Source organism: Bubalus kerabau, chromosome 1 (assembly GCF_029407905.1).
Source record: "Bubalus kerabau isolate K-KA32 ecotype Philippines breed swamp buffalo chromosome 1, PCC_UOA_SB_1v2, whole genome shotgun sequence".
NCBI classification, from domain to species: Eukaryota; Metazoa; Chordata; class Mammalia; order Artiodactyla; family Bovidae; genus Bubalus; species Bubalus kerabau.
In genome coordinates, this window is record NC_073624.1 from 138,556,502 (window position 1) to 138,582,889 (window position 26,388).

General features: G+C 42.1%; 1 protein-coding gene and 2 long non-coding RNA genes across 4 annotated transcripts in view; 1 reads left to right on the forward strand and 2 right to left on the reverse strand.

Moving 5' to 3' along the window:
• LOC129658885 (uncharacterized) lies at nucleotides 1-21,213 on the reverse strand. 2 transcript variants are annotated; one of them, XR_008717558.1, is made up of 3 exons: nucleotides 21,058-21,213; nucleotides 15,777-15,852; nucleotides 1-194 (listed from the first exon to the last, which is right to left on the reverse strand). It is a non-coding gene; the product is annotated as an uncharacterized LOC129658885 (long non-coding RNA). The 2 variants fall into 2 exon arrangements; XR_008717559.1 differs by lacking the exon at nucleotides 21,058-21,213 and adding an exon at nucleotides 20,315-20,558.
• On the forward strand, nucleotides 20,546-25,610 carry LOC129658892 (uncharacterized). Its single transcript, XR_008717565.1, has 3 exons — nucleotides 20,546-20,677; nucleotides 24,527-24,633; nucleotides 25,476-25,610. It is a non-coding gene; the product is annotated as an uncharacterized LOC129658892 (long non-coding RNA).
• Nucleotides 24,309-26,388, reverse strand: part of SLC16A9 (solute carrier family 16 member 9) — an 83,042-nt gene continuing 80,962 nt past the window's right edge. The window contains exon 6 of the mRNA XM_055589723.1: nucleotides 24,309-26,384. Coding sequence (XP_055445698.1) covers nucleotides 26,197-26,384 — 188 coding nt within the window. The 3' untranslated portion in view covers nucleotides 24,309-26,196. The remainder of the gene's footprint in view (nucleotides 26,385-26,388) is intronic.

Below are 26,388 nucleotides of genomic sequence, written 5' to 3' on the forward strand. Positions count from 1 at the left end.
TCAGTATGAATTTATGGATATTTATTGTAAATAAACAAGGGAATACACTTTAACAAAGCGATAAAATGCAATCTTCCCGAGGAAAATAGGAGTGAGAATTCAGGTCCTGCCTCTGATACTGAAACAATGGATGTTGCTTTTTGGAACAATCTGTTTCCATGACCAGCTTCATCCCTCTGGGGATGGTTCTCTCACTATGAAAAATAGAAAAGATCCAAATATTAATGCTGAGTCCAACCTTTCTCATTCCAGCCACACCTGACTTGTGGCTTCTGCCTGCAGGAGTCATTTAAGAAATACTTGCAAAATGAGCAGTCGACAGAAGAATGAGTCCCTAAATCTCTTAAGAGCACCATCTGAGTATCAGACAAGGCAGCAGAGAACATTTTCTGGCAGATACACTGTGGTTCGGACAGAGGCCCTGATTTTGCAGAGAACTCGTTCTCCTCTATTCTCTCACCTATAACCATCAGATTGTAGACTTTCCCAGCAAATGGAGGAAGGGGCAAAACTCTTGCCCCTGCCATTGAATTTTGCTGTTGAACTAAGAATCTCTTATTTCTCACGTGAAAATTCATATAAGCACATTTGGATTTTCAGTTCATTACCCAAAAGACAAGGATCTTTTGAACCAGAGGAGGGCATTCCCCCAAGAAACAAAGCACTAAGAGGGGGTCAGGACTGTGGGCAGGAGGGGCGCCTGCTTCACTGTACCCCTCACACCCACAAAGAAGAGATGATAAGTAAATATATGACAAACAAATTACTGGAAGAAAGAAACCGAGGCTCAGGCGTCAGGAAGCCTGTGTTCCCATCCTCTAACCAGTTGTCTGTCCTGGAGTAATCATTTCCTTAATCAGGATCTCAGTTTTTCTCAGGCAGGGATATAGAGAAGCAGTTCTTTCCAGCTGTTAAAAGCAAAAGCATTCAACATACCTTGCCCTGGATGTTCTTAAGCTTTAAAATATGTCCCAAGAACCCTACTGAGAAAATGCCTTTGCTGGGTGGAAGTAGCCAGATTGATTACAACTGCGTGACAGTCACAGAAAATATTTAGGGTGGCCACTTCCAGCAGTTTCAGTGATTGCTCCTAAAAGGAAAAGGGCAGTGAGAATAAAGAATACAGCTAGTTTTCATAGCTATTTTTCCAGATCAAGCCAGATTTCAGCAAAATCAAGAATTAAACAGGCAAGGCTTCTTCATCCTCTTATTTTAAAGGACTTATTATTTAAAATTTTTTTTTTTAATTTTGGTTTTGCCTTAAAGAATTTTAAAAATTCTTCTTTTAACAATTTTGTTTAATAATTTTTAAAAACAACTTGTTATTTACAGAAATATGACCTATGCATAGTGGAAAATAATAAAAAGCAAACAAGAAAAACTTAAAAACATCACATTTTTACCATGCAGAGATCACCCCTATTACACCTTAGGGCAAGTCATTTGGGGTCATTTTCTACATATATTTGTTGGCATGTTTTAGCTGACATGAGACTATACACTATTATCTATTTTTTCAATGAACGATCTTTATTATATCAGCTAAAATCCAGATAACATTCAAATTTTCTGAACTGACCCCAAAATTTCCTTTAGCCAGCTTTTTCAAACCAATATCTAATCCAGGATGATTCACTGCATCTTTTCCTTTTTCCCTTTCAGTCTCGTTTAACTTAGCTGACATGAAATAGATGGCCCCAAATATCCTGGGAAATGCCCCCCCTTCTGGATTTGGATCCGTCTTTGTTGCTGTCTTACAGTGTTGTTTAACTGTCCCTGTACAATACAGGCTCAGTCTGAAGGGTTGAATGGATTCAAGGTGCATCAGGAAGCTGGAAATATCTTGGCATGACATGAATGGCACCAAGTCTGATCCTCGATTAGCGTACTGACAGTCCGCCTCACACTGTGCCTTCCTCTGAGCATGTTTGTGCCTTCCTCTGAGCATGTCTCCCCCAAACCCATATGCTGAAACCCTAACCCCCAATGTGATGGTATGAGGAGGTGGGGCCTTCGGGAGGTGACTGGGTCGTGAGGGTGGAACCTCCATGTTGGGATTAATGTCCATATAAAGAGGGAGAGCCATCTCTCCCTCCCTAAAAGGATCCAACAAGACATCCACAAACCAGACAGACCCTGATCTCAGACTTCCAGTCTCCAGAACCACAAAAAATAAATTTTTCTTATTTATAAACCACCCGGTCTGTGGTCCTTAGATACAGCGGCCCAGACTGACTAAGGCAAACACCATGTCACTATGAGCTTCATCACCATCATCAGGCACCCACTTTCAGAGTCATTTTGTACCTCACTTATCTCATCTCGGTCCTAGTTATCAACATCAGTGAATTCTTAGCAGGTCCAAGTAAAGGCCTTTACATGTTCATAAATTCATTTAATGGGAAGAGGAAATTGAGGCACAGAAATCTCACCAGTAAACATTCTGCCCAAGTTACACAGCTAATGAAGAATAGAGTTTGGATTTGAATGGGTGACAACAGTTAAATGTGTCCCCTAAGGCTTTGGTGTTTGGAGCCTGGGGCCTCTGGATACCAACTCTATTTATTGCTCTTTAGTATGAGCATATCTCTGCAAAAAAAAAAAAAATCTGAGGACTTATTTTTGACAGAAATCTGTGGGATGAAGCAGTCAACCATTAAGAGTGGTAAGTTACTCAGGAAGAATCTGCCAGAGACTAATGATGTGACCACAGGCAATCAATTGTCTCTCTCTGAACCAGTAAGGAAATTGCAAACGGTCATACCTTTCTGCCAGAAGTAAATGATACAGGGATAAAGGAGTATGGCTGCCAGATAATAGGGAATAAGTGAGGTTATGGAGGTTAGGCTTCTGCCCCATCTTTCTGTTTTCTAGTACCATTTATTTTCAACCAGTCCTGGCCAAACCCACAAGTCTGAGTAAAATTCATCTGCAGGTCGAGTGAATGCAGTTTCCAGGGTGTATCATCAACGGCCAGGGCCTAACTCCTGACTTGGAGCAACTGAAAACATGAGCTCAACATTTTACAGTAACAGCAGCTGGAGATGCCAAGTTCCCTGGCTAAGCCAAGTCATCTGTGAAATGTGGACACAATTCAATTTAAATAATAGAACAGTAGCAGCCAGGATTTATGTTTCTGTGTGACTCTGCATAGTTCAGATTGGACCCACTACACTGTCTGATTTCTCAGCAGGCAGTTAGCCTGTAGGAGATGTTCCATATCCAATAACAAATCTCATTTCCTCTCAGACTCAAGGAGACAACAAAAGCCAGATGGCCCTTCAAGGCTGTTAATTATGCTCAAGGATCCCAAGATGGATGCGGCCTACTTCAGGACTTTTTCCTCTAAACCACAAGGTGGCGCTGAAACACAGGAAATGCTTCTGAAGCTTTGGGCGTCACCTGCTAGGTGCAGTGGGGAAAAAGGAAAGCAAACAACTCATCTGAGGTGGCTGAACTGAAAAGAAGGACACCAGCTCAGGAGGCCTAGCAAGGAAGGTCTCAGCATGCAGCAAATTCCCAGTTAGACTTCTAAATCCACAGGTGCCCAAGTTTCAGGCTGCAGGTAAATGGCATCTGAAAATGCAAAGCTTAAAGAGCAATTAAGCCATGCTCTGGTTTGTTAATGAAGCCAGCACTAAGCAATGGGGCAGGTAATTAATGTAATTGAGCTCCGAACTGAAAAAGCCACCAAGTCTCTTGTCATAAATTCTACACCTGTTAAGGGATGTGTGCGCATATAGGTGAGCTGAAAGATGGGGAAAAACCCTGGGAAGACCCTGCAGAAAATCATAGACAACTGGGAGGTCACCTCCCCCAAAATCCAGGAAGCGGAGAGAGAGAAAGAAAACAGCTTTCCCCACAGTCTTTCTAGACCTGTGCTGTCATACAGCACCCACGTGTGCCCACTGGGTACTTTCTGAACTGAGAAGGGCTGCAGTTTCCAAATATACACTAGATTTCAAAAAAAAAAAAAAAAAATTGCAAACTATCTCATTAAGCACACTGTGTATTAGTTACATTTTGAAATGATAGCATTTTGGATCCACTGAATGAAATCAAATATTAAAATTAATTTCCCATTTAGTTCCTAAAAAACTGTAAATTACATATGTGCTTCTCATTGTATTTCTACTGCATATTGCTGCTCTATAAGCAAGAGCTTCCCTAGTGGCTCAGATGGTAAAGAATCTGCCTGCAATGCAGGAGACCCAGGTTCAATATCTGGGCTGGGAAAATCCTCTGGAGAAGGAAATGGCAACTCACTCCAGTATTCTTGCCTGGAGAATTCCATGGACAGAGGAGCCTGGCAGGGTACAGTCCATGAGGTTGCAAAGGGTCAGATACCAGCAAGCAATTAACACTAGGAGTGAGGCACTCGTACAACCGTATTGTTTGTAAAATACTGAAATATCAGTGGAATGGTAACCCTGCCCTTGTCCCCCAATTCCTCCTTGAGTTCTCACTGCCTTGGCTGCTCAAGTCCCTCAGTCTTGCAGTGCCTGCCACCCAGCCAGCTCGTGATAAGCCCCTCATTTCCTTGTGTCCATCTCAGCAATCCCAGATCGACCCTGGATCCACAAGAGAGTTGACACTCCTGGGGGTGGTGCTAGCCCCCTGCAGACCAATGCCCCGTGTCCATCTGGCCTCCACCTAGTCATCCTGCCTTGGTCGTTGGTGAGAAATGCAGACTTCACAGTGACTCTGCCTGTCAAATATTTTGCATCTCACCCACACCTATAAAGCTTGCACTTAGCTCCATCGTGATTTTTCTCAATTTGCGCTCTGTTTATATGCTGATTTCCCTAAGTAGAACGTGAGCTCATGGGTGGCAGAGCAAATCTTAACCAGCCTTTTATTCCGTGTTCGCAGTACCGGGAGTAAATGCATAGATGTATGTCACACGTATGTTCTTTGCATATATGTTAGTGAAAGTAAGAAATGGGAAGACTCTTGAGCAGCATCAGGAGGCCACACGGTGGTCCTCAGATCAGTCTCCACATCCAGAAAGGAGGCTGACTTCTCCCTAAGAGATTTCAAGGTCAGTTTCCCCCTTGGGGTTATGCTACTTGGGAAAAACGAGGAGCGGGAAATCTCTGAAGGGTTTGCAAGGTGAAGAAAGAATCTACCAGTTTGTTGTGCTGAAAAATCCTCATGGAATAAGATGACAGAGTCACTTTTAGTCTGTACTTCAAGGTGTCAATCTGATTCTTCAAATCCCTGTTCAGTTTCTCACCTATAGTTGTCTCTCTGAAACCAAGTCCCTCTAAAACTGAGTTTGTGATTAATGTCTCTATCCAAAAGCTTATTCCCATTCTTATCCTCAATCCTGCGCTGAGCACCAATCAAGAGTTAGATGATTGAAACTGTTGGTTTCCGATAACATCATTAATGTACTGAAGTTGCTATTACAGACATCATCATTAACAAACTCAGGTCCCTTCTACAGGGCAAGACGAGCTAACAGGCCCACGAGTGATGGACCACCTAGCCAGAGAATCCTAAACCAGAGACATCCTGACTCCTGAAACCACGATTAAGAAATGTCACAGAAATGTCACAATGATTAATCCCAGCCTCCATATTCTTCTCCCTTAAAAAAAAAAAAAAAAAAAAAACTCCTCACTCCAAGACCAAGTGGAGTAGACCTGAGGCTCATCTCCCACCCCCTCACTCGGCACATGCGATAAACAATGTACTTTCCATCCCCACATCTGCTGTCAGCAGACTGGCTTTGCTGCATGTCAGCCAATGGACCCAAGTCCTGTTTGGTAATATCTCCAAGCTGTCACTGGACTCAAAATTTCCAGGACACAGGACAGTTAAGTTTTCACTTCTCAGACTGTAAATTTGAAATAATCCTTGCAGCAAAAGGTCTTAGAAATGAAGCCATGTTAACCTAGATCTTTGAAAGAAGAACAGAGATTCTGCCCTTGCTCCCCAGTGATGAATCCCTTGTCAGCTTGAAAAGACTGGATTACTGTGCCCCTGGGGGGGATAGAAGCACCTCTCAGAGACTCAGAGGCCCCACACCTGGCAAGCACAGTGAGGCTTTCAATACTATGGAGAGGAAGAACATCGTGCCTTCCAGATAGGACCCCAGCTGTGGCCAGCCTCACAGTTATTACCCTTTATCGAGTGCTCATGAGGCCCCAAGATCCCTGCTAAGGTATTTCCAAACCTTACCTCAATCATCATTCCAAAGACATGAGTACTTTCATTTATCCCTACTTTACTAACTGAGGTGTATCGAAATTCAAAGTCCATGTTCTTAATCACTACAAAATGCTACCCCTCATACATGGGAGGTATGGATTAGCCAAGAAGGGACTACACAAAACTATGCCTGGCAGAAAGGTAATTCTCAGCAGCATCTGTCTACACAAGTGATGTGGAGGGGATGAGACTCTGTGCTGAAGGAGGGGAAGGGTACCACCTTGCAGGTGTGGGGTCAAGTTAACACCTGATGACTCTTCTTTGAATTCATGTGGCTGACTGGGGGGCTGTTTGATGAGCATGATACCTGCCAATCAATTGTGAATGAGAAAGACAGTTATGATCACCAACTTGTGAAAGGTACAGAAGAAGGGAAGAAAAAGAAAGCTTATCAGGGTACATAGAATCCCAGGGACGGAGGAGCCTGGTGGGCTGCCGTCTATGGGGTCGCACAGAGTCAGACACGACTGGAGCGACTTAGCGGCAGCAGCACACACCACTTCAATCTAACCTTCACAGCACAGAGGCCCAGAGAGGCTGACTTTGGAATTGCTCACATAGAAAGAAGCAAAGAAAGGATCCAACTCAGGACACAATATCCCAAGTAACAGGTGGCTGCTCTAGAGACCTTTCTCAAACCGTATGATCCTGCACCCCTTCCCAATAAAGTCTTTCGCTTTGTCAGTATGTGTCTCCTCAGACAACTCATTTCCCAGCGTTAGACAAGAGCCCACTCTTAGGCCCTAGACGGGCCCCCTTTTGGCAACACCACCGCGTTACTATCGTCACCTACACTACCCTAGGCTGTAAACTCCTGGAGGCCAAAGACCTCTCCTCTGTGAACTCACACATGCAATAAATATAAAGCACCTAGTAACCATTATAACCATCCACAAAAGAAGGAAGCAACTCCAATCTCTTAACTCCCTACAAGAAGTTCAATACTTTAAACTTTTTCCAAATACAGTATTAAATACACGTGCACACACATAAAAGATTTTCAAATGGTCAGAAAAGAATGAAGGACAAGTCTCCTTCACATCCTAGTTGCACAGTAGCCCTAACCTTCAGAAATAGTCACTACATCTTATTCTAGATCATTCCAGAAATGTATGCATAAGAAGCATATCTTATGTATATACATGAATTATATGCATATATATTATGAATATATATATTCCTGCATATATGTATATATCTACATATTCCTCCCATTTATACAAATGGAAGATACTGTGCTACTTGGGATTCCCAGGTGTCTCAGCATTTAAGAATCCACCTGCCAATGCAGGAGACATGGGTTCAATCCCTGGGTTGGGAAGATCCCCTGGAGAAGGAAATGGAAATCCACTCCAGTATTCTTGCCTGGGATATCCTATGGACTGAGGAGCCTGGTAGGCTACAGTCCATGGGGTGGCAAAAATTGGACACAACTTGGCAACTACACAACTGTGCTACTTATTCTCCATCTGCCACTCCCAGTCTCAAGCCATTTTACGTCCTAACTGCCCCCAAGAGGTGGCCCCTGCATACTTCATGACCCAGTCTCCATTGCTGGCTGCTTTCCAGTTAAGTCTCCAATGACTGGCACAGAAGGAAGGAAGCTGGAGGATGGGAGAGAGAGAGGTTTGGGTATCGCTTCTTTCCCTGTTCTGGCCCCCTGTCCCTGATGGTAGCTGCACACCTCCACACCTAAAGCTCCAACATGCAACCCACACTCCAGGCTCCAGCATTCAGCCCCTTTAGCTCCAAGGATGTACCTTAATCTAGGTTTCCTGGAAATGGACTGACATGGAGAGGTACATGCGCATAGCTTAATGAGGAGCATCTTAGGAGACATAACTGTAAGGAAGGGAAGAAAGCAGGACTGGCCAGAAGAAGTTAACATGAAATACAGTTCAATGAGATCTCCAATGATGCTACAGGGAGCTCTGGAACTGTGGTGGTCCTTCAGAAATGTCCCAAATTGAGAAAAGGGGGTTGGGCTTTTGTAGGCCTGCATCAGACAGTCATTGGCCACAGCCATTCTTGGGAGAGAAACCTGAAAGAGGCTGTCCCTTGTGATGGCTGAAGGCAACCAAGTGAGCGGACAGCTGCGAGCCAACAGCAGTTGGTATTCCCAGCCCCTGGGAACAGGTGCATCAGCCCTAGAAAGGAGACCTGGGTGGAGAGACTCAGTTTCCATTATAAGGAGGCAGTGGCTTCTCCCACTGGTGCTGGTGTCTAAGTGCCTCTGCCCATACCTCTATACATAGTCCATTCATTACAGTCTCAACAACCAGCTGGGGAAATTTTTGTTTCCCCATGGGATCCTGACCAACACAACTACAATACATGAAACCCCTGCCTCTACTCACACACACAGACTCACACTTTCATTTAATATGCCTTGAAACACATTCCATCTCAGTCTATAATTATCAAATGGCTGCACTGTGATTCACTGCTTCAACAGAATATAACACAATTACCAACTTCTTAGACACTGAGGCTAATTCCAGCTTTGCTCTTGCAAACAATTCTGCAATGAGCTTTTGTACACACCAACAAGAAAAGGATAAATACCTCGTAGGGAAACTACTGGATCAAAGAGTATGTACCTTTTAATTGTGATAGATATTGCCTCCATGAATAGTTTACTTCATTATCTGTTGTCGTGAGTATATGAGAGTGGTCATATCAGTACCACATGTGTTCACTACTTTCAAGGCAGCTGGTTGGATCTGAGATCTCCCAAGTACATCTACCTCTTACCCTTCTCCTTCCTCACCTGCCCCACATGACTTTTTTGAACATATCCTTATTACTGGCCTGCAGGGAGAACCCAGTAAGACAAGCACGGATTTGCCAGCCATTTTTCCCAGCATCTTTTTGTCCTTCCTTCATGTAGACTGACCTAAGGCCACGTGTTGAGTGTGATGAGTGAGGGAATTTCCATCTGTTCTCTCTCCTCTCAGAGTTCAGATCCACTTAGTAATTCCATCCAGTGTCTAGAGCCAGAAAACCGGAAGTTCACCTGGAATAATGAAACCTGGCATGCGTAAAGGCACCATACTGTGTAATTAGTAATCAGTCCAGTGCCCCACATTCTACGCATTCTCACACACTCTATATGGGTTTGCTGCTTGACGATACTAGCAATCTCACAATGATGCCTCTTTAAATAACAACATCTTAAAGGAGGCATGATCCATGGCAGAAAAAATTCAGCTTCATCAATTCCACCACCTCAGCTCCAAATTTCCCCCTTTAATGCCCTCCTATCCAAGCATAACATATAGCTGCATTTCATTTGTTTTGACTGGGGACACTGATATGTAAATTACACTCTCTAAAATTAGTTCTGGAACATTCTTGGAAAATGGAAGAAAAGTTATCTAATTTCAGGAACATAAAATGAAGGGCCTCCTGTCATTTTATCTAATGCTTTATTTAATCTCTTGCTTTTAAAAGGAGCTACGTTTGATTTTAACAGAAGTGGAATCATCCAGCACAATCTAAGAGGCTTGTCAAAGCCCATCAAACGCTGAGACACAACCAGCGGAAAACAGACAATCTAACCTAGAAGAGCCCAAGAGAAGAGAGCAGAGCTTAGACCTGATGACTGTCAGAAACCAAGGCAGGGCAGGGAAGCCTCAGGATGTTCAAGGACCACAGTAAGAGCTACGTGCTGCCCTTCTTTCCCTTCCTCTTACCAGGAGCACATGACACAGGGAAGCAGATCTAGGTTCTGATCACTCCACCCAAGTACAATAGTGCTGATTTGGCCAGTGGAATCTGACTGAACAAAACAGTCAGAAAGGCCAGGTGCTACTCCCAGCTCTGTGCTCTAAAGCAACGCCTCAGTCACTGAAGTAGAGTCCTCGGTTTCCTCCTCTGTAAGATGCTGAGAGCATCATCTGCCTGGGTGACATCACATGGCTTTTATGAGGATCCAATGAGATACTGGATAGGAAAGCAGTCTATAAACCAGGCAGTGCTGTACAATCAAAGGGGGCTACTATTTTCTACCCTCATCCAGGGCACCTGCCATTCAGCAGGCCCAGTCAGAATGATTTGCCCCAGTTTACTTCACATTGTAGAGAGAACTTTCAGAGCAGAGAAGGCCAGCAGCCACTCGTTAGTCAGACAGACACTTCAAGCTGGTTCTCCAGAACTGTGGATGAGTTTGTAATGGTTTGTGTACAGCTCTCTCATGTTAACCCCAGAGGTGATTAACATGCATGATCAAAGTCAGGAATTTGTTTTTGGCCACAAAACAAAGCAAAACTAATTGGCCCTGTCTTGAAGGCTCACAGAGGGACAAAAACAGTAATTTGGGGCTAATTAACACCAGGCCCAAGTCACTTCAGGCTTCCTTGGTGGCTCAGTTGGGAAAGAATCTGCCTGCAATGCAGAAGACCCAAAGTTGGGAAGATTCCCTGAAGAAGGGAATGGCAACCCACTCTAGTGTTCCTGCCTGGAGAATTCCAGGGACAGAGGAGCCTGGTGGGCTATAGTCCATGGGATCACAAAGATTATTCATCATACATAAGAATAAATCTCCTTAAGAGTCATTTATACTCATGATCTTCCATCATCCATTCTCTTTTGAACCTGCTCTAATAAGACCCTTCTATACTGACTGCTTCTCCAAATGAGTTATCAAGACCACCAAAGGGACTGGGAATGTAAACTGGTGCAGCCACTATGGAAAACAGTACGGAGGTTCCTCAAAAAACTAAAAATAGAACTGCCATATGGTCCAGCAATCCCACTCCTGGGCATGTATCTGGACAAAATTACAATTTGAAAAGATACATACACCCCTATGTTTATTGCAGCACTATTTATAATAGCCAGGACATGGAAACGACCTAAACATCCATGAATGGAAAAGGAGATGTGGTACATACATACAATGGAATACTACTTGGTCATAAAAAAATAAGAAATAATGCCATTTGCAGCAACATAGATGGACCCAGAGATTATCATACGAAGTGAAACAAGTCAAAAACAGAAATACAAATACCATATGATATCACTTATATGTGGAATCTAAAATATGACATAAATGAACTTATCCACAAAACAGAAATACACTCACAGACATTCAGAACAGACTTGTGGTTGCCAAGGTAGAGGGAGGGGGAGAGGGTAGGTTGGGAGTTTGGGATTAGCAGATGCAAACTATCATATATAGGATGGGTAAACAACAAAGTCCTACTGAACAGCACAGGGAACTATATTCAATATCCTATGATAAACCATAATGGAAAAATGTGAAAAAGAATATATGCGTATAACTGAATCGCTCTGCTGTGTAGCAGACACTAACACAATGTCGCAAGTCAACTATACCTCAATAAAATAAATTTTTAAAAAAGACGACCAAAGGATCTCCACGCCAGTCAAGCAAACAATGCATCAGCATCATTTAACACAGTTGATCACACCCTCCTCCTTAAATCACATCCTAGTTTAGGGGACATTGTTCTCTCCTCCGTAAAACCTCCTGTTTTACAGAAATTGCTCCTTTTCAGCCTCCTTTGTTGGTTCCATCTTATCTTCCAAATTTTTAAATCATGGTATATCCAGACCCACTCCTTGCTCTATCTACACTCATCCCCTAAAAATCTCCTCGTGACTCATGGCTTTACTCCAAATGCACAAACATGACCCTAAACTTCGTGCCTTTCCATCCAACTGCCTGCTCAGCAGCTCCACATGAGTGCAGAGTAGCTTTCTCAAGCCTGACACGTCCAGAGCAGAATGCTTATTTCACAGCCTACATAATACCTCTGCAAACAGTAACTCCATCCTTTCGGCCTCTCTCTTCCTCTCTATCATACCTCATACCAAATCCATCAACAGATCTTCTTAGCTCTAACTTCAGAGTAAAACCAGAATCTGGTTCCCTCGCAACACCTCTCATCTGTTCCACGTCACTTCTCAACCAAATCACGACAACAGCTTCCTACCTCATCTCTTGGCTTCCCGCCCTTGACTCCCCACAGTCCATTCTCAACACAGGAACCAGGATGATCCTCTGAAAACACGATTCAGATTTATCCCTTCCTTTTCCCTACCTTCCTCTCCCCCTTTCTTTCCTTTCTCCCTCTCTATCCGTCATCACTAGAGTTGTTGCAACCTCATTGAGAGAAAAAGACAATATCCTTTTTTTAAGAGAAAAAAAGTGATTTTTATTAAAATTAAATCTTCGGCTCTTGGAACACACTGCTAAGAGATGAAAAGGCATGTCACAGACTAGAAGACAATATGAGAAGCCAACATCCTTACAATAGTCTATAAGGCCCTAGAACAAAGCCTGTAAGTTCCTTCACTTCTTTGATCTCATCTCCTCTTCAATTCAACTTCCCTGGAGGCTCAGACAGTAAAGCGTCTGTCTACAATGCGGGAGACCTGGGTTCGATCCCTGGGTCAGGAAGATCCCCTGGAGAAGAAAATGGCAGCCCACTCCAGTACTCTTGTCTGGAAAATCCCATGGACGGAGGAGCCTGGTAGGCTCCATGGAGTCACAAAGAGTCGGACATGACTGAGCGACTCCACTTTCTTTCTATACCTCTTCAATTCACCTATTCCACCCAGCAGTCCTAAGAAGAGTCCTGCCTAAGGGCCTCGGCACTTTGTTCCTTCACCCAGGCTGATTTCTCCCTAGATAGCCATACAGCTTGTTCTGCCTCGTGTCTCTACTCAAATGTCACCTCCTAGTGGAATCTTCCCTAACAACTGTATTTAAAACCACTCTCATCCCTTTCACTCTTTTTTCCACTGTATGTGTACAATATGGCATATGGCAGACACATAGTGGCCATTTAGTTTGTTTTATAACAAATAAGAGAATCCCTTGGACAGAGGAGCCTGGCAGGCTACAGTCCATAGGGTCGCAAAGAGTCAGACACGACTGAAGCAATTTAACACACACACATCTAAGCATTTGATTATTCTGAAGCTAGTATAGCAGGAGACTTCTTAGGAGACGATTTCAGATTTTTAAGTTGTATTCCATATTGTCTATCTAGATTTTAGATGGAGAGAGAATATCCTAAATCAGGTTCCTACACCATGGATTTGGTACATGTGAGAAAGTGATTTGAAAGTGCAGTCTCACGAAGTTTTATATGAGATCGTGGACTGAAAATCCTTGACCCCAAATTCTCATAGTGTCAGCACATTTTCCTCAATGTTTCCTCTTAAAAACTGTCATAAGATAGCTGAATAAAAACATAAATTATTTAACAAGTCAGACACTTAACTAGTTGTTCAAGGAAAAAATAATAAGCTTAATCCTAGCTCATTTATACCAACATATATTTTAGGTGGATCAAAGATTCATATATTAGAAGTAAATCTGCAAAACCACACAAGTGATTCCTTCCTTCTTTCTTGCTCATGATCATTTGCCTTAGGCTTTTCTCAAGTCCCAGGGTTCAATCTTCATTAAGTCATTTTGCCAATTTAAATTCCAATGCCAGTGATTACACTGGGAATGCGCATAGGACACAATTCAGACTTAAGACTTGCCACAGGGCTTCTTGAGAATGATTTTCATATTCTCAAAACCTGAAATCTGAGGAGGTACCTCCTTTCCCTATGTCTGTAATTGTTTGCATGTGATACCTGGAACAGTGGTGGCTCCCTGAGGCCAGAAGGTTCAGCCTACGAGGATAGACTATTGCGCTCAGGATTGCAAAACAAAAAGATGTAAAGACTGAGTCCCTGATGACATTGTTAGGCTACAAAATTAATGCTCTGACTTTCCTAGTGCCAGATCTTTATTTTGCTGTGCAAAATAAATATTCTTCATATATGCACAACCTTTAATTTGACATTCTACAGCCTATAGTCAAAAATATTCTGATACATTTTTAAAAACCATCTTGAAGTTGAGAAGGCCTTCCTAAGCATGACACAAAACTCATAAGGCATAAACAGAAATATTCATAATATTCACACCATGACACATAAACTTTATAATTACAAAAATAAGTAAATAAAAATCTAAAACATGCATATAGTTAATATCTAAAACATACAAATTCTTAGTTAAAATCAATTTAGGAATATCCAATAAAAAAATGTATCAAACACAAACATTTAAAAGCTTCAACATAGCAAAGGTGTCATGAACAAAGTAAGGAGACAAACATCAAACTGGGGAAAAATCACTTTCAGCTTACAGTACAAAGTGCAAATAGCCCTCAAATATAAAAAGTTTCAAAAAATAAAGAATAAAAAGGCCAGTAACTCTATAGGAAAACAGAGTTTACAAAGAAATTCAAATGTCTCCTACACATACGAAAAGATGTTCAACTTCACTCACAATAGGAAAAACACCCGTTATTAATAGTACTACGCAAACCTAGTAACTAGTTGTCACTTGTTTACACAGAAGGATTATCTCAAGGGACTAAAACACAGCAATCTGATTTCACATCCCGATTAGGTTACCCTAAGGACAAAAAGAGCTACAAAGCAATCTCAAAGTGTTTTCAGTAATCATTTAATTCACAATGATAGTTTTATCATTATTTTTAAAATAATATATACATGCTAAGATATAATAAATTCTATCATTAGAAAGTCAGAATTTTCACTACTCAGCCATAAAAAGGAATAAAACAATGTCATTTGAGCAACATGGATACAACTAGAGATTATCATACTAAGTGAAGTGAGAAAGATAAATATCATATGATATCACTTATATGTGAAATCTAAAACACAAATGAACCTAGCTATGAAGCAGAAGCAGAAACAGAATCATGGACACAGAGAACAGACTTGTGGTTAGCAAGGGGTAAGGAGTTGGGGGAGAGGTGCATTGGGCGGTTGGGATTAGCAGAGGTAAGCTTTTATCCACAGAATGGATAAACAAGGTCCTCCTGTATAGTACAGAAAACTATATTCAATATCCTATGCTAAACCATAATGGAAAAGAATATTTAAAAAAGAATGTAGATATGTATATAACTGAGTCACTTTGCTGAACAGTGGAAATTAAACATTGGAAATTAACTATAATTCAACAAAAAAATAAAATCAATGAAATCAGGCAAAAATATGTGATCCTCAATTTAAATAAGAGCTATTATTAACTCATGATGCTCTTTCTATTGAAAAATAAATATATTATTTTGTAGAAACAATTTTCAACCCACTATTGATGAACATTCCTACTGCCAAGACTGTGGTCTGAAAACCATCCCACAGGACTCCTTGGAAGAATGACTAATTCCAGATCTGGGGCAGAAAATGTGAAAGATCAGCCTAAAATATTGTGGCATGTCAAAAAGTAAAGAAACTAATAAAGACTACTGAATTTTTATCAGTGGGACTCAGGAGGCAACTTGATAAGAAAATTTGAGCATCAAAAAAGAAAATTCTGCAATTGCTGGACATCTACTACCCCCCAAATTTTAAATCTATGAGTTCATAATGCAGTCTTCCTTCAAGACAGGGCAGGGGAACTCACTGGGGACATTTAGAGGATTCCATAAAGCCAACCTATTTTTCTGCAACTGATAAATAAAGACAAGGAATCAAGTATGTCTTACCTTTCTTGTATCTGCTGCTCCTTGAGGAAGTCGATAATTTGACAAGGGGAATCATCTCTTTACAGAGGGATGTCAGCTAACAAATGAAGGAATGAAAGAACATTCACCACTTTGCAACCTCTAGTGAAATAATGAGCATAAGCAATGACCATAAAAAAGTACAAAAACCATTATATGAAGAAAATATTATGGGGAAATGTACAATGGATAATCATGCTGAACGCACAGCTCAATCTTAACACCAAAAAATTGAGGCAACCAGATATTTAGACGGAAGTACACACCACCAATGAATTTTTCTTCCCTGAAAAATCAACTCTCAATGTGACCAAGCCTCTAGATAGAACTCCCAGTTTCCAGGTATCAAGCTACAAAAGAATATATTAAATGAAACAAGGAGGGTGCAATCAACAAGATCAAGAATATGGGAAACTCTACAGGCCAAATAAATCTGATTTATTTACCAAATAATTGAAGAAAAATCTTAAGGTTCATAGCAACAAAATATATAAATTAAAGAAAAACCTTAAGCGAGACTGAAGATTTATATCAACCTAATATAATGTGATGAAAAAAAGTGAAAGTGTTAGTCACTCAGTTGTGCCCAACTCTTTGTGACCCCATGGACTGTCGCCTGCTAGGCTCCTCTGTCCATGGAATTCTCCAGTCAAGAATACTGGAGGGGGTTGCTATTCCCTTCTCCAGAGGATCTTCCCAACCCAGGGATCAAACCCAGGTCTCCTGCATTGCAGGCAGATTATTTACCATCTTCTTTAAAATTGTGAAATATGCTTTTAGATGATAGCATCTAGAATAGTACTGCCCAGTAAATATATAATATGAGCCATATGTGTAATCTTAAAATTTCTCACAGCCACATTAAAAACATAAAAAGAAACATATGCAATTAGTTTAATAATGTATTTAACCTAATATAGCCAAATATTATCTAATTATCAAATAATCATCAAATATATACTCAATATTTTATATTATTAACTGGTGCCTTAATTTCACACATCTCAAGAGCTGACTAGCTACGTTCGCCAGTGACTACCATATTGGACAACAAAAAAGGTTCTTACTAATCATGACATTCTTGCTACATATTAAATGCATGTTTATTTTCAAGGGGAGGGAGGGATGTCATGAATTTCTAGGTATAAAGAGTGAGGAAGGAGAGTTCTGTTCGGGACCTGTCTCTTTCTGGCCCATGGTGTTTTCTTCTGTGAGGTCAGAGGGGTGGGTCAGATCATTTCTGAATGTACCCTCACCTCCCTACCTTTGTCAATAGATAGGAGCTGGGCCTCTGCCTGAAGCACACGGCTTGATTTCCTTGATTCCTCGGTTTCTGCAACTGTGCTTGGTGATGGTGGCTCCCTCAGTAAAAGTTGTGTATTGCCCAAGTAGACTGTCCTTTGAGCAATGTGAATCAAACATCATGCCTCTAAGCAGACATTTGCACAGTGGCTCTGACCAGCAGCACTTGGCTGTAACCTGACTAAAGGTATTAACACATCAGAGGAGAGAACACTGATTGGTCAGCCATGGTGCTGTTGCCATGGAGGCAAATAGCATCTGTGCCCAACAAGCACTGTCCAGAGGCAGTGCTTAGAGAGGTGAAAGCAGAATCAGGCTGTCCTCTCATGATGCTGTTAAAAACACACCTGTCACTCAATGAGCCACCATGGCCCTGATCCCAGGAACCTCAAACACCTTCTGATTAGTACTTGGCTTCCCCCTGGACTTACCTACCGGGAAAGGGTGACGAGTAAGTGAACTGGAAAGTTCTCATACAAATTAATCAATTGGCATTTTGGCCCCGATATCCATTCTTTTGGGAATCGTAGCGACTCAGAGGTGACTTGACTAAAATGGGACAATGCTAAAGAGCCAGCCCACCTAGAGCTTCCCATAACACCTGAGGCTTCTGCTGCAACTAGCTCCAGGGCTCTGACAAGCTCAAAGAGGTTGGGAACCTTGTCTACCTTGCTCACAGTTACATCCTTAGTCTCTGGGAGAGTATCTGACACATAGTAGGTGCTCGGTTAATGTGGGTTGGGTGAATAAGAAATGAAGAATCTGAATCTGCCACAAGAAAGATGGGCCCTCAATGTACCAAGTTAAAAGGCATGTTTGTGCTGGGACTTCCCTGGTGGTCCAGTGGCTGACTCTGTGCTCCCAACACAGAGGGTCCAGGATCAATCCCTGGTCAAGGAACTAGACCCCACATGCCCCAACTAGGAGCTCACATGCTGCAAATGAAGATCACGTGTGCCAAAACTAAGACCCAGTGCAGCCAAATACATGAATTAGGAAAAAGTAAAAGCATCTTTGTGGCATCTTCATAGTTAAGCAGCAGGCTTTGCCTGCTAATACTTGATCTTTGCCAAAGTCCTAGGAACTTAAATAGGTCAAGATTTGGTTGTGAAGTATCTGCAACAATACTAGGTGCATACAGGCCCCCAAGAAGGATGTCTCCCTTCTCCCTCTGCTCTGACGACCCTGTAAGCAGGGCATTCTCTCACTATACTGGGATCACGAGTATCTTCAGTCAGGTTTCCTGGTGAAAAGCTGACTATGCAATGGAGTTTGTATGCAGGATGTTGACTGGCATGTAGAAAAGCACCTTCCAGAGAACAGGGAAAACAGGATTGGGCAGTAGAAAAAGTTGAGCTGTGATGCAATTGCAACAGAGGACTCAGTTCTTATAGAAAACCCTAGAGAGAGGCTAGCACTTCAGAGTTATCCCAATAGAGTCAACGAAGCCATTCATTAGTCATTGAGGCCAGGGTTACTGGAGTTCAGCTTCCCCTAAGTGAAAATGAAGTCACTCAGTCACGTCTGACTCTTTGTGACCCCATGGACTGTAGCCTATCAGGCTCCTCCATCCACGGGATTTTCCAGGCAAGAGTACTGGAGTGGATTGTCATTTCCTTCTCCAAGGGATCTTCCTGACCCAGTGAACCCGGGTCTCCTGCATTGTAGGCAGACGCTTTACTGTCTGAGCCACCAGGGAAGTCAGCTTCCCCTAAGGAGGGAGGTAATTCCTTCAGCTGAAGGCAGTGCCCAGAGCACGACTCAGCTGTGGGCCCTTAGCAACCAATCCTGGCCCCCAAGGCAATGAGTGCCAAGGTCCTGCAGAAACACTGAAGTGACACAGAAGAACAAACACAGATACCTTTTCTTCCCCTAGACACATATCAGAGAGAGAACTGACCTTAGAGCACAAGCACTGGTTAGAATATTGATACCACGGAATCTACTTTTCTTACAATTTATTTTTAATTGAAGGACAACTGCTTCACAATACTGTGTTGGCATGGGATCTACTTTGTGTTCTAAGAAATAATTGTGAACACAAGGCTACGTCTGTCTTGTTCCTCACCATTATCTCAATGTCTGCAAACTCAGCACGCTATGCTAAGTTGCTTCAGTAGTGTCCAACAGTTGTGCGACCCTATGGACTGTAGCCCGCCAGGTTCCTCTGTCGTTGGGATTCTCCAGGGAAGAATACTGGAGTGGACTGCCAGTCCTTTCTCCAGGGAATGTTCCCAGCTCAGGGATCGATCCACCGTCTCTTACGTCTAACCTGCATTGTCAGGCGGGTTCTTTACCACTAGCGCCACCTGGGAAGCCCTGCATATTCAGCACACAATGAGTGCTAAATAAAAATCTGTCGAATGGATACATAAATTAACAAGTTTTTAAAAGTGGCTTCTGCATTTATACTTAATTGGATATTAGTTGTTCCTATTAAACCATTAACTCCTCAGGGCAAAAAGCTTTCTTAATTATTCCTGTGTTCCTAGCATCTAGGGCAAAACCTCGGAGAAGGCAATGGCACCCCACTCCAGTCCTCTTGCCTGGAAAATCCCATGGACGGAGGAGGCTGGTGGGCTGTAGTCCATGGAGTCGCTACGAGTCGGACATGACTGAGTGACTTCACTTTCATGCATTGGAGAAGGAAATGGCACCCCACTCCAGTGTTCTTGCCTAGAGAATCCCAGGGACCAGGGAGCCTGCCCTCTATGGGGTTGCACAGAGTCAGACACGACTGAAGTGACTTAGCAGCAGCAGGGCAAAACCTAGTAGTAATACACTGTCCCCTACTACTATAAAAACGATGGTCCCACCATCACACACAAAACTGTTTTGAAGAACAATCGCTTGATAATATGCCCAGTGAGACAAGAATTCAATCTACTGTATATTGTGTATCTACTACTTTACCCTATACTTATTTTTATGATACTGAGGTTTCCTTTAAGAGAAAAGTGGGAGCAGGGATTAAAAATAATGTCTTTTTTAGAAATAATTACACACTGGACATTTTGCATCTATTATTTCTAAACGTCCCGACAGTACAGTTCACCAGTAACAAAAGCTGAGCTCAGAAAGCTTAATAAACCAAAGAGTACCCATCTAGAGAGGTGGTAACTGGAGGAGCTCGGAAGTAAAAGCCTGCTGTGCTGGACTCCAGATCCCTCATGCCAAGCTACTTTCTTATTACCACCTATCTCCAATGGCTAGCTTACCAGGACCCGGGGAGTTACCATTGCCATCAGCGTTTCAGCAGATGCCCTGGGAGGATGCGCCTACTCACAGACCAGTCCGAGCTCACTAGGCGCTGTCTCTGCTGTTACCCAGAGCCCACGCCCTTCCTGAAGATCCCCTGAAGGTGGGGTTAGGCAACTCCTCCTAAGGCAAAGTCAATGACCCACAGAGAAAATCTATCAATATCTTGAACTTCCTGAAGAAGCCCAGCTAAAAAGAATCTTCCTCTTGCCTACAAACAACGCTGAGGTCTTCAATCTTCAGGTCTTTCTGGAAAGACTGGGAGGCTCCAGGTCCTGAAACAAGATCTTCCTGAGAAATTTCATGGTGGGCTGCAGGCGGAGGTAATGAAGACGCTCCTCGTCTCTCTCAACCTCTCTTTCACGCACGCACGCACGCACCACACGCAAGCACATATTATATGCACGTGCACATGCGTGCCTGCGTGGGTACACACAAACACACACGCTTTCTCTCACATTTCTTAGGCACATCCCTACCTAGTCACATCAAAGCTGACTGCTCAGGTTCTTTGCTGCTTCTGTTTACCTTTCCTTGGTTCACACCGCTTCCCAGGGCTTTGAGAACAAGGCAAAGGCAGAGCACTTTTCCTCTTACTCCTCTCAGCTGGTGACTGCTAAAATGCCCCTCGGAAGTTACAGTTGTTTTCAGTCTTGGACAGTGAACGTTCCCATTTCATGGAACAAACCTGTACTCTACTTACAGTTCTGTCCAGGGACCTGAGCTCATCCTGGCTCTGTGTGTACCATGGCCCTCTCACTGGCTTCAAATGATTCCTCCACCTGGTTCTTATTCTCGCTTAACCTTTCCCAGGACTCTTCAAAACGGCAGCTTCCCAGCAGCCTTAGTGGCTATTTGCAAATGAGTTGCTGACCCTGTCCCATCCTTCCCTGGAGATTGATCTAACCAGTCCCACCTGGTCCCCTTAGGTGTTAGAGTTATCTGGACTTATCTTAGAAACTGCCTCTGAAAACTGTAGATGTTTGGGAATCCAGATCCAAAATAATAATTCGTCTTATCACATTGGGAATGATTCCCAGGAAGGAAAAAACAGGCATAGCTCTGTGGCTATGTAGTTTTGAGGTGACCTATGGCAATTCAACACCTAAACCGCAGTTCATTATTCGTTTTTGAAAACGTGCTGTTTACCAAAAGTTTTAGACTATCACTTAGAGAAAACTGACATTTTTAAAAGTACGTTTTTTTATTTTTGAAGGGAGACAAAAGTAAATAATTTTATGAAACAAGGAATGTATGTAGCAAAAAGCTACTAATGTGACTGAGACCTGCTAGGAACAGAATCCCAGAGGACCTGGCAAGGAATTACACTCCCTCAAGGGTAAATCTCAAAGGCATACTGGGCAGGCAGTGAGGTAAGGGCCCTGAGCTGAAGCCAATTAGCGCTCAATAAACAAACGGGAGCCTTTTGCTTTCTGCCCAGTTTCAGTCCCGCCTTCCAAGCAGCTTGGGTGATGAGTTCTTAAGGGAAAAAAAAAAAGTTCAAATTCCCAGTTTACAAAGTGGATTCTATGTGATTTGTGCAAGAACAGCGTGTGTTTTGTTCCGTTCTGTGTCAAAGCTTCTGAATGGCAAGTTCAGAAAAATGTGCTGAGTCATGAATCCCTAAGGATGAAAGATTTTGAGAAGAACATGCTTGGGGGAGGGCAAGAACCTGTGACAGTTGTACAAGTTGTAGATAACCGAAGGCTTATTCTCCTAAATGAGACCCTTCAATACAAACATTTATCCCACTCCTATGCCCGGGAATACTCGATACTTGCCCCAGTACTTAGAAGCCACACACTCAAGAGTAAGGACTGTAACAAAAATAATAATAGCTAATATTTATGAACATAGGCCAGTTATACATATAGGGGGATGGGCTTTCAGAGGTTAAATAATTTGCTCACCATCACCCAGCCACAGAAACTGGAGTCACAACCTTAATAAGTATGTACACCATCGTTCCAAATACTATCCATGTATGATTTATAGATCTCGGATCTTTAACTGATTGTGGTTAAACTCCTTACTCAAAGAGGCATCTTACTGACATTCTTCAGACACAATTGACGGTAGCACAAAAGGTCCCAAGATTCTTACTAACAAAAGAGGAATTGTACAGCACTGTTCATGTAAATTGTGTATTTTATGTGTTCAATATAATACTGTGTCCAAGTCAAAGAAAAAAGGAGCCATTCTTTTATTCAAAACAAAGTTCTTCATTTCCCGTAACATCCTGGGTTGAGATAATCCTATGATGATTGCTAGAAGTTGAGGCTATCTCAGGTCACAGGACTTTTCAGCCAGCACAAGAAAACTGCCATCCTGCTCGATCATGACCTCTGGAACTCCTGATTCTTGGGCTTGTTCCTCATGAGGCCTTTAAAAGTTGGTGGCTGAAACTTCTCCTCTGAAGACCTAGTCACCCTAGAGAAAATTAGATCATCAACTGGCTCCTAGGAGGCTCATGAGAGAGAGAGAGAAAGAGAGAGAGAGAGAGAGAGAGAGAGAGAGAGAGGCAGGAAGCAGAAAGGAGAATGAGGAGCTGTTCAAGTCAGGGAAGAGGGCCCCTAACAAACTTTCTTATTTCATACATTTCCCAAAATCAACCCTAGGCACTTGAAATGTCAGGAAATATCTTCCGAGTCACAAAAGAAAGATCATATTCCAATCAATAAAATTTTATTAAATGGTGTTTTTAAATACTTGGGAAATAGGCAAGTCATGAATAATTGTCTTCATAAACATGATTCATCTATTCACTACAGGACTGGCTTTACAGCAATCTTCCCAGCTAGGCCCTATTATCCTAGCCATGTTAGAAATCAAAGGGCTTACTAGAAATATTTCTCATTTTGCTTTTGAAAATGACTTCTGTACATCGTTTGTACCATGACAATTATGTTTTATACCATACAAAGAGGGTCAGAATCCCCATGTCACAGGGCTATTATGAGGGATGAATAACATAATGTGCTTGGAACATACCAAGAATTCCATTAAGAATTAGCAAGATCAATATTAAGAATTCCAAAAGGGAGTCCATTCCCCTTTCCTCAAAAGGATTCTGTAGAAATGACATTTTAGCTTTTTTGGAAACTAATGGTCAAAATAATTTTGTTGTTCAGTTGCTAAGTCATGTCCAACTCTTTGCAACCCCAGGGACTGCAGCACACCAGGCTTCCTTGTCCTATACTACTCCTGGAGTTTGCTCAAACTCACATCCACTGAGTCAGTGATGCCATCCAACCATCTCATCCTCTGTATCCCCTTCTCCTCCTGCCCTCAATCTTCCCCAGCATCAGGATCTTTTCCAATGAGTCAGCTCTTCCCATCAAGTGGCCAAAGTATTGGAGCTTCAGCTTCAGCATCAGTCCTTCCAATGAATATTCAGGGTTGATGTCCTTTAGGATTGACTAGTTTGATCTCCATGCAGTCCCAGGGACTCTCAAGAGTCTTCTCCAGAACCACAGTTCAAAAGCATCAATTCTTTAGCACTCACCCTTCTTTATGGTCCAACTCTCACATCTGTACATGACTACTGGAAAACTCATGCTTTGACTATATGGACCATTTCTGGCAAAGTGACCTCTCTGCTTTTTAATACACTGTCTAGGTTTGTCATGGCTTTTCTTCCAAGGAGCAAGCATCTTTTAATCTCATGGCTGCAGTCACTGTCCACAGTGATTTTGGAGCTCACGAAAATAAAGTCTGCCACTGTTTCAACTTTTCCCCCATCAATTAGCTGTGAAGTGATTTTGAAAATGCTAATGTCTAAATCACCAGATTCTGGATCTGAAGTGAAATCAGAGATTTCGTATTTTTACATTCAAATGTGACTGTAATTCAGTGCTGGGGGTATGGCGGCTAAGAAGAGGAAAAGCAACCACACTGATGAAAAACAAACAAAAAAAATTTTATTGTAACTTAAAATTTATTCCCAAGACAATGGATAATGCACACATTGGATGATATTAGTAGACACGGTAACGATGCATTTGGACAGGTATCAACATTGATGAATGTGGGGATGCCATAAAAATTTAAAAAAATAAAAAAAGGTTATAGGATTTCCTGAACATGATATTGGCAAAAAGAACTTTTATCACAAAAACATTTCAGTTAATTTTTTTTTTGAATGTTGCTTATTTTACTTACTACCCTGACAGTGACTGAAGAATGAGGTACAGAAAACTTTCCAGAAGTCGGAATATGGAGCAGAAGTCCAGGGCGCTTTGGAGCCCCACGACTGGGTTACTGAGTAGGATTCACTCAGGTATGAAGTTCCCCACAACTCCAGGTTTCCTGCCTAGAAAAGCACTATTTACTGACCTCACTGAGGTTTTGTGGGGATTCAAGCTTATAAAGTGCTTCAGGCGCCTTCGAAGAAAGGCAACATAGACGTATAAAATAACCTTACCTATTTCAAAAGAAATGAAAAGACAATTTTGGCACAATGGGCAGAGTGCCTCCTATTTAAAGACCCAAACTTGGCTATTTATTGAAAAAACCCTCACCTCAATGGTTTACTGGTTTTATTTTTTTAAGAGAAAAAAATGTTTCTCTATTGCCAGTCTTATAACAGTCATTCTCAATTCAGGCTGTGCTCTCAGAATCACTTGAAATGTTCATTAAAATATAGATGCTTAGCCCACAGCCTAGACGTACATAATTAAAATCTCTACCAGTGGTACTCAGACAACTACATTTTAAAAAGGATCTATAGAAGACTCTGATGCATAGCAAAGTTTAAAAAAACATTTCTTTAGAAAAAAGTCAATTTATTAAATGTTGATTTTCTTCCTAGAATATTTTTCTTACAATTGAATAAAGTTGGGTGAGGGTATCAATATCTTATTGCCCCTTTCCCTTTCCATAGAGTGCACAGACACAGAGCACAATGCTCACATGCATGCGCACACACACCACCCACACACTTTTTAGTTCTGCCCTTGAATTAAAATTGGATAGCAGTAAAATCTGATAGTTGCAAATAAATGCCTCACTGAGAAGATATGCAAAGACTGGCAGTTCATCCCCACTGTGCCCGAAGCAAATGGATGTTTCCCATTTGCCAGAATGGAATGCTTTAAATATGCATTTCCAATTTGGAAACAGGTAAAGTCAGCACTTCTTGGAAAACATCACTGAGTGGCTGCTGACAAAAGTGAGCGAGGTTCCAGCGACCAACCAGGAAGAAAGGCTATGGTGACCACCCCTTTGTTTGGAGACTGCCTGGATCTCAGCAAACACCTTAGGAACTGGAAGGACGTGTCCTTGGTGGGCACCAAACATGCGGGTGCTTCATCAAGGTAAACAGAATCATGGTAATGGGGGACGGTAATTTAAAAATCATGTTTTTAAAAAATGACCAGTTGGTGCCACGGCAATTCTTAACGCTGTTTTAGGAACCACTTTCATTTCCTGACTGGCTCGAAGTCTTCTATGTACTAGTGAGTCTAACAGAGAGAAGAGAGTGTTTTAGTCCATGGCGGCCTTCACACATAACTCATCACGCTGCTTGCATCAGTTTTAAAATAGCCAGAGTCTCCTCTGGCTGCCCTGCAAAGGAACTAATGGAGTCGGCAGAGAAATGATATTTCTTTACACAGAGAAAGCCTTCTGAGGCTGGCCAAAATGTTCACAATGTCCAGAACTCATGAATAGTAGCAAAACAGAGTAGTCCAACTTTTTGGAAAAAGGGGGGAAAAAAGAAAAAATATAGGAGATCGAGTCTACATATACAGTACATAAAGGATATGTAAAAAAAAATCATTCAGATCGGACACAGTGAAATTTCACTGTGTGAAAACAGTCTTTAGCGCCTTCCAATACTCCTCTAAACGTTAGAGGAATTAGAGGCAACTTTGTATAAAAAGGTTGTCGGAGCTGGCTTGGGGAGTTGCTTTTTGCATGTATCCCAGGAAGGCAAGGCTGCCAGCAGCAGAATAAAACCTCCCAGCAGGACGCAGAGACCACTAAAATAAAATGCAATGTCATAGGTCTGGGTCCAGTCATAAAACCAACCTGA